Below are 14,822 nucleotides of genomic sequence, written 5' to 3'. Positions count from 1 at the left end.
TACCTAAGTCATTTCAGATAATGGACCATAATTCAGATCTGCTGTTTGGTCACGCATACTTCGAATTCGTAAAATCACACCTGTTTTTACTTAATTGTACTCACCACATTGTAACCCGTCTGAACGGATTATGAAAGCAATCAGTAAGCTTTGCAGACTTTATTATCACAGGAAGCATCCGTATTGGGACAGATACATTTATTTCACAACGTGCTGAATGAAATGCCTCGTGACTCCACTGCCTTACCACCTATTCTTGTCCTGAAGAATGAGGAACCACCGAACAGAATCAGAGAACTTGTACCTTTTCCAAATACACGTAAACTTCGCCATAAAGATATAATTGACTTAGCTATTAAAAATATGAATTCTGCAGCAGACAAAAGGAGAAAACTACACGGTAAGATATGTAAAGAATGTACATATAGTCAGAAAGTTTTCATTAAAGCCCATTCATTGTCATATAAGAAGAAACATTTGATTCATAAATTCTTTCTGCCTTATAATGGACCTTATAGGATCCGACGTAAACTGCATGATAATTGTGTTGAAGTTCCAACTCATCGTACTAAGGAAAGTAAAGGACTACACCACATTTCTCATGTAAAACCGTTTATTGAGAGATAATTTGCTTTCTGACTTAGTCTTTGGTATAAAATGTTTTACTTCACGTTACAATTACGCTTTGTCACACTTAGAAACTGTTAACATGCAACAATATTTTGAAGTCAACTATCCAGTCAAGAACCTATGGAACCTATTAAGACCATAATTTTAAGAAGTCACTTTTGTAGGGAACAGACGACATACTTGTAGTGTGTGTACATGCTGCTGTTAGTTGCACGTTTACGTCACAACTATAACGTCCACATTTTTGGAACATACATTGATAATGACGTTTTACTGCAACATTTTGGCTTACTCGAAAAGACATTTTGCATTTAAAGTACTTTCTGAGAGGTTACAGTCGACACAGTATTTGATTTGTTTGACAGCTACACGATTATACTACGACGCTACTAATGAGTGACACAGTTTTCATTATTATTTTTGCGCTGTATTTGTTTTACGTCTGCACAGTTTTTCTGCGATCTTCTGAAAAGTAAAAGATATTTTGATAATGAATCTTGTGACATAGTTACAGTGACAATACACTACAGTACAGTACTTTCTTCGTCACGGTTATGTACGTAATAACTGCGACATCTATACGCATAGCATTTTGTACTTTTGTATATGACAAAGTAAGTACATTGACTTCTGGAGAACTCTGCTTATGAACGACGATAACTTCGACACTTGGACCGTTTTTACCGTTAGCCAATGACAGAAATGATCTTACAGCAAGACGCACAGTTTAGTAATACATGACTCGAATTTGAGTGATTATTTTTCGTACTTGGAATATTTTTAGAAATATTTTAAAACTATTATGATACAGAGAAGGTTTTCGGCGATATATTTTATTCCATTGTTGTTATCTGTAACATCTGAGGGTATAATGACATTAACCCTCAGGGGGGTACATGCTTACTTTGTGTACCATGCATGTGGCGTGCGCAAGGAGCCCTAGCTAATATGGTATTTGCTTATACAGTTTTAGACATCGGTACCATATTTCTCTAACACACAAATTACACAGCAGTCTGATCATTTAACTGAGAGAGACAAACATTTTCTTTACTACATCACTGACACAGATTTATGTAATTACACATTTAGATTTCTTCACACTTATAAAATTGTACTTTTTCTTTATTTTGGGAACTTTTCACATTTACTTTAGGAACCACTGTGATACTACGAGAGATTTGAGTGATGTATGTTGTATTGGATCATGATTTTAGAAATACATTTGGCGTAGATGACTCTACTGAAGCGAGCAGAGAGAATTCTTTTAGAGGTTTTGAGATTATTGGAGGAAGCTGCGTGATTTTGAGATGTGATTGATCTGTTATGAGATGTTATTATAGAATCGTACTTGAAGAGTTATGAGATGTGAATATATACGTTAATGACAGTACGACAATGGCGATGGAAATTTTTGGTCACTATCACTCATGAAATTTCGTTTCTATACAATTTTAACATAATTTTCAACTTGTGAATTTTTTTATTGGTATAAAGCTGTCATTATAGCTGAGACTGCTGTTGTAAATATTTCAGTTATGTGTGTATGTGACCTTCATATAACACTGAACTGGGCTGCGTGCTACTTGCTTTGAAATATACTTATTGTTGTGTGGACTTTTAACTTCCCTTGTGTCACCGTAGTCGCTTTGGAACTACCTACACCTTCGTAAGCGCTCGCATGTACGTAGAAAAGAGAGGCTGTTGACCTCGTTACTGACATTTCTTGACAGAACGCATCACAAACACGACACGCTATTACTTGGAAACATATGATTACACTGCGGAGCTCATACTTTGCGCTATTTACTGAAATGCTTACGAAGTGATGTAAAATATTTTTAAGTCTACACACCTGATTATGGCAAGTGTCTTACTATTAGAGTTGAGAGAACTTTTACTGACTTATGAAATGCTATATGGCTACTGAATCACATTTTCATACTGTGCCTTGTACATATTTGTTTATTTTATTTGATATCAAGTTTCTAGTTGCGCTGTAGCATTGGTTTCAGACTTTCTTTCCACACACCTATTAAACAATAATTTCATGCTCTACATTCTTTTAAAAAACGAGCACTGGGAAACGAAAGGTGAAGTGATTGATAATAGGAACTGTATACATAATTTCCTTTCCAAGGACTTGGTGTATTTTTTTCTTTTTTTGGTAGAATAGGTTGTTGTGGTGCATCACTTTAGTGTTAAGACGTGACATACACAGTAATAGGTAAATAGACGTTCCCTTATCTACGTTGCTATCTTTACTGTAATATTTTTTCTGCTTATGCTTTGTCATGTTTAGGTATAAGTTATTGCATTTGGTGCTACTATTTGCGAGGCATTGTCCTACTGCATTTTACTTTGTACTACTCTTATAAGCCAGTCTTACCACTGGTCTCTTTTTCTTGCTAGCTGGATATTGCCTTACATTAGTTGTAATGTTGCATTTGCTTTGCTAATTTAGATATACTGCTGCTTGCTTTGCCAATTTGCATTTTTTTTGTCATTTCTGTTTGTGGTAACTGTTTTGTGCTGCTGCATTGCCTCGTTCTCTAGTTTATGTATCTGAGCTCAGTAGATTTAAATATGTTTAAGGGGGGGTAGGCGACATAAAAGAATGAGTTGTGATGAATTGGGAAGATGTGTATTGAGAAGCTATAAAAAAAATTTGGCCAAAAGAGTATTATATATTGAGGAACAATTAATTCTGAAAGAGGAGATGAACGGATGGAAGTAGCGTTTAGGGACATCGGCGAACAAGTTCCTAACGCACCCCTATACATATGCCTGGCGTGTTGCGAATCACATCATAGGCAGCTACAATTCTGGCAACTAACCGCATCTTCGTATCAACTAGGATCTCGTACACAAGTGGCTTTAGATATTCCCATAGGAAATAACCAAGGGGATGCAGGTAAGGTCATCTCGCGGGCCATGGAATTAGACCTCCCCTTCCAACCGAGCAGCGAGGAGATACTGTGACAGTACTGCTCCATCGTAGTGTACTGCACGTCTCTGAATAGCAGTGTGTAATAAAAAGGGTCTGTCATTGATTCATAGCACATTCTGTCATAGGACAACACAAACACGATACAACAGAGCCATCTTATGGGAAATGAAGCAATCAAAACCTGTATCATGACTTCCTGGTAATCAGGCTCGTCCTCCTCGTCTCTTTGCAGCAAATAAAGAGTGTACATGTAAATCAGCAGCAAAGTACGTGTAAACGTGTACGCATGTCAGTTGTAAATGAGCTGGAAAACAGTAGTGCTAGACAAAGCGGTAGACAAGTTTACTTCCATTTCTCCTTAAGCTGGCTTCTCTGGCGCCAAGTTCCCTACCTAAAACTGTTCAGTGGAGCATTCTCTGCGTCCTGTTACATTTTTTCATGCCCTTAAAGAAACACCCAGTATATACGTCATGCATGTTTGAGACTTTAAAACGCCTCTGGAACCACATAGTTTCATTCGGTATCATACAGTCTGTAATTCTACCCAGGTAGTCAGTGTACACACTTCAGACAATGACAAACACCTACTGGCATTGATAAATACATAGGTTCAATGGTCACCACAGGCTACTAATGAAAAACCAAATGCATAGTAGAGTTGGTTACCTACATAATACCGATATTACTATGTACCCGTTTAGTAGTCATAGTTGCAATGCATTAGTAAACACAAAAGAATGCTCAAGATTGGATGGCTATATTACATAACTTATGAGGAGGTACTGAATGCAATTGGGAAGAAGAGGAATTTGTAACACAACTTGACAAGAAGAAACGGTCGGTTGGCAGGACATGTTCCGAGGCATCAACGGATCATCAATTTAGTACTGGAGGGAAGGGCGGATGGTAAAAATCGAAGAGGGAGACTAATTGATGAATACGATAAGTAGATTCCGAAAGGTGTAAGTTTCAGACGCAGACGCTTGCACAGGATAGAGTAGCGCAGAGAGCTGCATCAAACCAGTCTCTGGATTGAAGACCACAACAACAGAACACGATTGCAGAGCTTTTTCTCAAAATTAAGCGGGAGCCATTTTCAGAGAATCACTCAATAATTTAATGGAAAACCGCTATTAACAATGTCTTCTGCATAATGCGATATCTATAACACTAGTATCGTATGGAAAAAGTAACAACTGTGCTTGTCTTTGCGTCTGGATCCTACTGCAACACTGTTAAAGTCTGTGAGATGGAAGCTAGATGATCTTGTTGGGATTTTAACCCCGCTCCTCTGTGAAGCCAGTCTCTATCCTGACCACTGGGCTACCACGAGCGATAGCAGGGGGCAGGGAACTGTAATGTCGATTGTTACATAAGCCGCATCTTCGGGCGTTTTACCGTTGGCAGGTCGCGGGGTCGCTGCCTCCCCCACCAAGTGCGCAGATACGCCAGCTTATCGCACACCTCATCCGCTATAAGAAGCCCGCCCGCCGGCACACAATTCGTACATCCTCTGCGAGCAACATGAGGACTGCGACCGTTGTCGTCCTGTCACTGTTGGCAGCCCTTGCGGCCGCCGCGGTTGTACCGCACAGCGAGGGTAAGTCAGTCGCTCTTTCTACCACTATTACTTTTTCTCAGTGACTTTAACCATGGCAGCCGACGTCTGGATAGCCAGAAGCGGTAAAACTCAGGTATCGCCAGCCCGCTAATGCTATAGTGTCCAGATGGTGCCAAAATTGGCGATCTAATATACAGTAGCCATGTGTACTGTAGACGTTACGAGGCGATTGTCGTGCGAAACGAGTCAGCACATACGTAATGCCACCAGCACTGCGTGATTGTAGAGCAGTTTTTTCCCCCCGCACTTCCTATCCACCCACGGCTTCAGACGTGCTGGGAATCGGTGGGTGGAGCTTCCTTCCTCCGTACCCCACTTCGCCCTACGAATTCCTTCGAGTCGTTGTGAACGGACTATACTTTCCCCATACGTCGTCACTCTGCTACTTGTTCACAGTCTCTCACTCTTACCAGCCTCTGCGTAATTGTTGAAGCGACTCTTGAGTAAGGGTGTAGAGTGGTTAGCACTACCACCAGAGTAAGTACTGGTTAACTCAATTAGGGAAAAATCAACCCTTCATGGCCGGTTTCGCGTTACGTATTATGGAAAAATTTCCTTTTGCTATTCTGAGAACGTGTGTTTGAAAACGAGGCATTCAACATATTACTTCGTGACACATATGAATCGCAAAGGACCAGGACGAGAAAATTGGAGAGAGTATAGCTAAGACGGACGGATTAGGCAATTGACGATGGGAGAAGAAGTACCCTGCGCCACATACACATGCATTAGCTAGCTTGCAGAGAACGCATGTAGACGAATACTGGACCTCTCATTGTGAGAAACAGAGCAGTATCGAAAGCTACATCCGCATCTACATGTCTACTCGGCAGTTCACAGTGAAGAGCCTGACGGAGGGTTATTCTGAACCGTTCCACTCTCTAACGTCTAAATCTTTCCGAAGGAGCTCCGATTTCTCTTATTTTATTTCGATTATCATATCTCCCTACACAAGGTGTAAGTAGGCTGTTTATGTTTTCTCTATGTAAGTAGGCTGTTTAGGTTTTTTTATTGGTAACGCCACCTCTGTATGAAAATCACTGGCTGTGCTGTGTGCAGTCTGTGGCTGCTTTGCATTGTTGTAATACTCGCCATTGTAGTGTTAGGCAGCTGGCTGTGAACAGCGCGTAGCGTTGCGCAGTTGGAGGTGAGCCGCCAGCAGTGGTGGATGTGGGGAGAGAGATGGCGGAGATTTATAATTTGTCATGAACTGATATATATATTATGACTTGTGATGATATTAAGGTAAATACATTGTTTGTTCTCTATTAATATCTTTCATTTGCTAACTATCCCTATCAGTAGTTAGTGCCTGCCATAGTTTGAATCTTTTATTTAGCTGGCAGTAGTGGCGCTCGCTGTACTGCAGTAGCTTGAGCAGCGAAGATTTTTGTGAGGTAAGTGATTTGTGAAAGGTATAGTTTAATGTTAGTCAGGGCCATTCTTTTGTAGGGAATTTTGAAAGTCAGATTGCGTTGCGCTAACAAAATATTGTGTGTCAGTATAAGCACAGTCTCATATATAAATTGTTCAAAGGGGACGTTTCAAAGGTAGGCGGCAATAACCTATTTTGGCCTTCAGAGGAAAAAATTAAATGATAGTATGGCATTGTTGGCTGGAAGGCCCCATCCGGGGAAGTTCGACTCCAAATGTCTTATTGTAGTCGACGCCACGGTTGGCGAATGGTGTGACGGTGGTGAGGAAGAAATGACGATGAGGACAACACAACAGTCAGTCCACGGGCGGAGATCCCTAAACCGGACGGGAATAGAACTCAGGCCCGCTACATGGGAGGCAAGCAAGTAGCCACGCAGCTAAGCAGGCGGACGCGCTCAGAGGAGAATGCTGTTGACGGATATTTCGTGAAAACAACCCGCAACGAAAAACACTTCATGCTAATGATTGCCAGTCCAGCTCTCGTAATATATCCGTGACACATTCACCCCTGTTTCGGGTTATTACAAAACTAGCTGTCCTTCTTTGGATTTTTCAGTGTCCACCGTCAACCCTATCGGGTAAGGATCCCATACAGCACAGCAATTCTCTAGCAGTGAGCGGACAAGCGTAGTGCACGCTGTCTCTCGTAGCCCTTATGCATCTTCCAAGCGTTCTGCCAATACACTCCTAAATCCTGCTGCAAATATAATCTATAATAGGGAGGCTTTAGAATTAGTCTCTTTCGTGAATAATGCGAACGTAAACCTTCCAAGAACAAAACGTAAAAAACCAACAATATCCGCTATAACAATTTTCTTGTGATCTCAGCACCTGAATGATTCCTATTGTATATAATATTTTTGTTAATTGTTATTCCAGCCGGTAAGGAACTTCTGGAGAAACAGAACAAAATTTTGGCGCTCTTCTACCACGTACAGCAGCCATCACTCATCAAAGAAGAACAGGAAATTGCAAAGACCTACAAACCTATTGAACACGTCGACAACTACCAGGTACAAATACGTGACGTTACAAACCAGGATCCGATTTCTTGAACGGCCAGACAACTGTAGCGATCTTCCGTTTCTTTAACTTTTCAGTTCAAGGAGAAGGTCGAAGTTTTCTGGAAGTACTACGTCGACGTTGGCTTCCTGCCCAAAGGGGAAGTGTTCTCCATCTACTACCAGAAGCACTACTACCAGGCCCGGGCATTGTTTGAGCTGTTCTACTTCGCCAAGGACTTTGAGACGTTCATCAAGGTACGAGCGCTTCGACACAAGATAGTACTCAGTTTTGATTTTTTCATTTTGCTTGAACCAGCAAGTTATTAACAAACGTTCCTCTTAATTTTTGATCATACCTATCTATTTGCAAATGATAACATACATTCAATTTTTTTTCGTTGGCAATTTTTTCTTCGGCTTATTTGCGTAACACCAACGTGAAGCAGCGTATTGAATGATATCCGTTCACCACTATGTCCAACGTTAACAAGAGACAGTGGGCGCACGTTTAAGGCATGTTCAGCTCATAATATGTATAATCTCTAACATAGGCAGTCCTCATCAGATACCAAAGATCTCAAAGTTCTTTATACTGAAGCTGACCTCCTAGTTATCATTAACTATTGCCTGACAAACATCACAATGGTCGTCGTTAATGAATCTGTTACTTGACGAAAAAGTCTACGTAAGCATTCAATAGTACAGTGCACAATCAATATTTTGCATGTTCTCACCATGTAACTAGTCTACAGCATAGTCCTTTATCAGACTCGGCCTGCTGACAACTGTCTTACAAAAAGTATGTCTGCAATTCACGTAACATGCTGAATTGCTTCTGCTTTTTAAACAAAAGTGACTGACGTAGCCACATTTGCATTTCTAGACTTTTAAAGTATCACACCTCCTCAGTTAACACTGTTCTTCCATGTCCCCATATTTTCGCCAAGGGAATACTCAAATCTTTCATGAGACCCCGCAACAAAACGTCTCTGTTGAGCTCTCACACAACAGCCGATGTTCGGAATCTTCGCAAGCAACTTAAAGAAAAAGTTACTTAAATGTTGACTGCTTGGTAAGGAGTAGCATAGAAACGTCTTGTGCACATTTGTGCCGTTGACACCACTCATGGCCTACGTACAATAAATATAGATCACCGAGTGGCACATCTTTCCTTAATCCGACTACTCCACATCAAACTGCATGAAACTCACAAATTATCCTCAAAAATTAGGGCATCGTTTTCTGGGCAACAGTCATCTATATTCCAGGCGAGGGTTACATCGTTATGAAGGAATGCGCAGCGTAAAGTCAGATTATACACGAAGATACTGGTCAAATTGTGTCTTCACCTAAATTTTCACCTATGTCTGGACCCTAGGAAGTAAGTCGTAGTTAGCACTGCATCTCCCCGAAACACCGAAACATTCCTCTGTATAACGAGTGTCCTTTTGATTCCAGACGGCCATTTGGGCGCGGGAGCACCTGAACGAGGCACTGTTCGTCTACTCACTCACTGTCGCTGTGCTGCATCGCGAGGATACCAAGGATGTCACGCTGCCAGCTCCCTACGAGATCTACCCGCAGCTCTTCGTCAACGCTGAGGTCATCCAGAAGGCGTATGACGCCCAGCTACAAGGTGTGTACAAACAAACTATGTGCACGTGTCATTTCCGGAACCATCACTATGCAAAGTAAATCGACAACCAGGTCGGCTATAATAAAAATATTTTCTATACAACAATCGATGGTACCCACCTCAGCAGTGGCTGAAATTCAGAAGGATTCTTAATGTATACTACGTCTAAGAATCGTAAGTAAATACTTATCCACTGGTGTGTTGAGCACATATCCGCTCGTATAGGACTCATGTAGTTGTTGTCCTTGCTATCGTGATGGTGGTCTTCCATCCGAAGACAGGTTTGATGCACCTCTCCATGCTACTCTGTCCTCTGCAAGCCTCTCCATTTCTGCATAACTACTGCAACCTACATCCATATGAACCTGCGTCTCACTCTACAATTTTTAATTCTTCCCCCTCCCCTCCCTAACATTCCCCACCACTCTACCAACTGATTCACTCATTTAGTCGAGTTCCGGCCAGAGATTTCATTTCTCCCATATTCGATCTGTCAATCTAATACTCAGCATTCTCTTCTTGTGCGAACTCTTTACAGTCCACAGTACACACCAGTAAAAAACTACGCCCCAGAGAAATACGTTTCAGAAATGCTTCTCTCGCTGTTTCTATCAGCATTATCTATGCTCCCTGCTTCCCGCACCATCAACAACTTTTCAGCCCAAATAGCACAAATCATCTACTTTCTTTTAGCGTCTCCTTTCGTTATGTAGATCTCTCAACATCGACTCCTGTAACTGACCACATACCATTACCGTTGTTTTATTTTTGTTGTTCTTGACCTTATAAGTTTGCTTCAAGACACTATTCATTCCAAGCCAGTTGACGTGTCTCACAAAATTTATTCGTTAACAGTATACCTCACAATTTTCGTCACTCCTCCCTGCATTTTAAATGCCTTTCCAAATTTCTCATTGCTGTTCTTCACAACATGCTCAATACATCCACTGAACTCCTCCTGCGCCCACGTGTGCTAAAAGTACCCTTTGGTCTTCACTTCCCTCTCAACCACCGTTACACTTCCCAACAGCGCTACAGATCGTTATTGCTTCATGTGCAGCGAAGCCCGTTGTAGCTAAAATAGACTTTTCAATGGATGTGATTGCGTAATCACGATGTTGTATAAATCAACGTTTCAGACTTTCATCATGATGATGAACATGTAATGATGCAAATGTAATAAAATGAAGTGCCCAAGAGTATGCTCTATATAACAACATGGCTGGGTGTTGTGTGATGTTCTTAGGTTAGTTAGGTTTAAGTTCTAGGGGACTGATGACCATAGATGTTAAAGTCCCATAGTGCTCAGAGCCATTTATATAACAACAAAATCCCATGGTCACGTATTCGGAGAAGTTATATTGTTTTATGTGTGGTGACTTATAATTGACTGGAATAATTGCTGCCGTTTACATGAAACTGTTGGACTTATAGCTCTTTGATAACAAAGAGTACGTGTGCTAAACATTATATAATTAAAGAGAAGCTACTCAAACAGGTCCAGTGTGCCTTTTTACTGTCGCATGACAACGGGACTTCGTAAGTGCTGTACTGCGTTAATGCGGAACCTATTTACACTTGAAAAAAAAAACAGCTGCAGCTTTAGCCACCCGGTGTGAGTATGGCGCTATGAATGCAAGAAAGACGTGTAGAAATTTTTCTTCTAATACATTAGGAGTCAGGTAAGAATAGAAAAGACCACAAACTGGGAAAGGGTTAATGTTGATTTTATTACTAACTGCTGCGTATACCCATAATTGGAACTACATTTTCCTCCAGCGTAGATGGGTTCAAAATTAAGGTGTTAGCATATCTACCGAACTTCGCTGCCAGCCGATAATTAAAACCCACACTGGACCTCAGTAAGTAGCTGCAGTTATAGCAACACCTAAAGTCACACAATTGTTAAGCAAAACCACGTGTTCTGTTCTGCAGGTCAAGTCAGCACTAAGGAGGCTCCTTACATATTCTACTCCAACCACACCGGCTACCCCGTGCCGAGCAACCCCGAGCAGCTGGTTTCCTACTTTACCGAAGACGTCGGCCTCAACTCCTTCTACGCATACCTGAGCTACAAGTACCCCTTCTGGCTGAACCCTGCCAACTACAGCCTTCCCGAGTACAAGTACCGCGGCGAGAGCTTCTTCTTCGTCCTGCAGCAGCTCCTGGCTCGCTACTACCTGGAGAGGCTGTCCAACTACTTGCCTGACGTCAAGGCCATCGACTACGACCACCCTGTGCTGGTACGTCCCATTTCGACACGAGTTTCACTTTCCTGCAACGACAGTGGAGAATCCACCTTCCGAACGACGACACTAAATTGTGTATTACGTTTGCAGGTCGGCTACTACCCTGAGCTGAGGCTGCAGAACGGACTCGAGGCTCCAGCGCGCCCAGAGGGAGTCTTCCCCCGCAACGTCGACATCCTGTACGTGGAAGAGATCAAGAACTACGAGAGGAGGATCCGCGACGGAATCGACTACGGCTACCTGTCAGGCGTAAGTGTGTCCTCGCAGATTTGTCTCTAATACGATTTTATACGAAATGCGTCCATCATTACTGCTTATGTTTCTAAAACAACAGTACAACTACGAGAAGTACAACCTGAGAGAGAAGGACCTCACCAACATCCTTGGAAACATCGTCGAGGGCAACTACGAGAACATCAACTGGGAGTACTACGGCGCATACTTCAGGAACCTCATCTCCCTCTTCGGCCACATTGTCGACCCTGTTCACCGATACGGAGTATGTCCGCATGATGTCTACTCTCTCTGACGTTACACTGGCCTTATTTGTATTTGGATGCGGGGGTACATAGCTTACTTCCGTTTTAGGTTCCTGCTAGCGTCCTTGAACTACCAGAAACCCAGCTGAGGGACCCACTCTTCTACAGGATCGCGAAGCGCGTTCTTTCCATCTTCTACCACTACAAGAACCTTCTGAAGCCTTACACTCACGAGGAGGTAAGTAATGAAACCTCTGATATAAAAATATACCGTTTCTCGTAGAGTACTACATGAGTCGTGAACTAAACTGAATCTTGTATTTCAGCTGCTCCTGCCAGGCGTAACCGTTGAAGATATCACCTTCGACAAACTCGTCACATACTTCGACAGCTTCGACTTTGACATCAGCAACGCTCTGACCTTCTCCAAGCCTGAAGACGGTGAAAAGTTCAAATTTGTGGCTCGCCAGGGTCGCCTGAACCACAAGCCGTTCTTCTACCACATCAAGGTTAAGAGCGACAAGGAAGTCGACTCCGTCGTCCGTGTCTTCATTGGTCCCAAGTACGACGTCCTCGGCCGCGAGCTCAGCCTGGAGGAGAGGAAGCAGTACTACGTTCTCCTGGACATCTTCAACCAGAAGCGTAAGTTATTAGCGGAATACTTCTTACTGGCTACTGAATCCGTATTACTTTTAAGCAGAACTACTAAAGATAGTGCCAGATTAGATGAAATTGTTTTCGGTGGCTTATCAGTAGCAGATGTCAGCCTCGGCGCATAGTGAGGACAGTGACTTAGTATTAACATCATTTGCAGACAAATAGCTGTAGCTATTAACAAGTGGTATGTCTGCACGTTAGTTAGTGCCTCCAAGCATATGAGGCATGAGCAGGCTACTAATGCTAATTTTCCTCTGATCAACAGGACATGTGTTTAAGTGTGGATGCATCGACACAGAACGGTTAGTCTATACTGATAGGTGTGGCCTACTTAGTGGGGCAGTTACGATCATGCAGAAAATCTCTGGTCGTAAGGTTTGTGATGTGTTTGTGGGAAGACTGTTCGACACATAGAAAAAAAAGCGACTCACAGATGTGTGTAGGTATTAAATTGCCACATATCAAAATATCTGCACTTATAATTATTACTCCCTGTATAATACATGAAATGTTGTGTATGTCAGAAAAACTCTCCCCAAAAAGTCCATCAAGCCCCTACAGAATGTACTGGCCGACGTGCCATCCTCAGCCCATAGGCGTCACTGGATGCACAAAAGAAGGGGCATGTGGTTAGCACACTGCTCTACCAGCCCAATGTCATTTCACGACACTGGAGCCGCTACTTCTCAGTTAAGTAGCTCCTCATTTTGTATCACAACGGCTGAGTGCACCGTGATTGCCAACAGCGCTTGGCAGACCATTGAAATGCTATTCCAGCCCCAGCCCGACAGTGCTTAACTTTGCTGACCTGACGGGAATCACTGTTACCACTGCAGCAAGGCCATTAGCATTGCGCATGACACCTTGTATATTATTTTTTGAAATGCAGGTTGTGGTGGTAGATTGCTCAGTAGGATGGCCCGAGGTGTAGATAAAGCTGTAGGGCGACAGCTTGGTTGTGAGTTAGCGTAGTCAACGAAGTGCAAACGAATTCTACGACGAATTGACCTAGTGATCTGTATTGTAGGCAAAGGTTTAGTTTAGGTAGAAAAGTGACATTTTTGGTTCCGAGTTGTCAAAATTAAACCGAATGCTTCAGCTAGTCCCACTTTCTACCTGAACATCCCGAAAGAATAGGAAATGCTTGGCCCTTACGTCACAACACTCTGCAGCAATGGGCATCCAGTGCAGTTTCCTGCCTAGTGGGGCCAACACAGTAAAATTAACTCTTAGACGATGCATGCTCTAGTCCACATCGGTATCTGTGCATTTAGCGTTGCAGCACTGCGGATCGCCATGCGAAGGGGCCTGTGGTCGATTCCTGGCTGGCTCAGAGATTTTCTCTGCTCAGAGGCTGTTGTCCATACGTTCATATCCTCGTAATTGATAGTCTGTTATTGAGATGGCTCAATAGTTTACTCCCGAAAGCCAATGACATGAAGCTTGCCCTATTAGAATCAGTTGATAACTGGTGCTGATCGTATACTTCGCCTTTTGCAGTGTCCGTTGGTGAGAACGACATCAAGCGCAGCTCCCGAGACTTCTCGCTGTACGGCAAGGAGGCGCCGAGCTACTCTGACCTGCACCAGTCGACCCTCGCCGCCATCAAGGGCGAGAGCAAGTTCTTCCTGGACGAGTTCCGCTCGCACTTCGGCTTCCCCCAGCGACTGGCGCTGCCCCGCGGAACCCGAAGCGGTCTGCCGCTCAGCGTCTTCGCCATCGTCACCCCTGCTGTCTCCCAGGAGAAGCACCCCATCCTGGAGCACGGCGACAACCACCCCGCCGGATTCCCGTTCGACAGGCGCGTCGTCGAGTTCGAGTTCGACGTGCCCAACGCTCACTTCGACGAGACGTTCGTCGTGCACCGCCGCGAGGAGGACATCAACACCACCGCCTGAACTGGCAGAGTTCTTCGAGCATCTCCATCAGACTGACCTACTTGCTCATCGACTGTCACTCGCTCTTTTACATGTCTTTTTTACTTTTTCGCAAAAAATAAAAATTTGAACCTAAAACACTGTGTCTTTGTTCTTTTACATTCTCACTCAATTACCTAGGAGAAGAATGCACTGTGTGAAAACTGTAAGTTGGCCAATTGGCAGAAGGGACTGAGGGGAACAGAGGAAGTACACCCAGCACGATAATGGGGTGAACAAGCC

The 14,822-nt window shown here is 43.0% G+C and overlaps 1 protein-coding gene across 1 annotated transcript; it reads left to right on the top strand.

Moving 5' to 3' along the window:
- Positions 1-5,089: 5,089 nt before the first annotated feature.
- Positions 5,090-14,678, top strand: LOC124596349 (hexamerin-like). Its single transcript, XM_047135452.1, has 10 exons — positions 5,090-5,180; positions 7,518-7,651; positions 7,739-7,897; positions 9,101-9,278; positions 11,214-11,521; positions 11,618-11,776; positions 11,862-12,026; positions 12,116-12,244; positions 12,333-12,648; positions 14,164-14,678. The coding sequence occupies exons 1-10, from the start codon at positions 5,105-5,107 to the stop codon at positions 14,559-14,561; spliced, it is 2,022 nt and encodes a 673-aa protein (XP_046991408.1). The 5' UTR covers positions 5,090-5,104; the 3' UTR covers positions 14,562-14,678.
- Positions 14,679-14,822: the final 144 nt, after the last annotated feature.

Source organism: Schistocerca americana, chromosome 2, assembly GCF_021461395.2.
Source record: "Schistocerca americana isolate TAMUIC-IGC-003095 chromosome 2, iqSchAmer2.1, whole genome shotgun sequence".
In the NCBI taxonomy this organism is placed as follows: Eukaryota; Metazoa; Arthropoda; class Insecta; order Orthoptera; family Acrididae; genus Schistocerca; species Schistocerca americana.
This window is presented reverse-complemented; position numbering and strand designations above follow the sequence as displayed.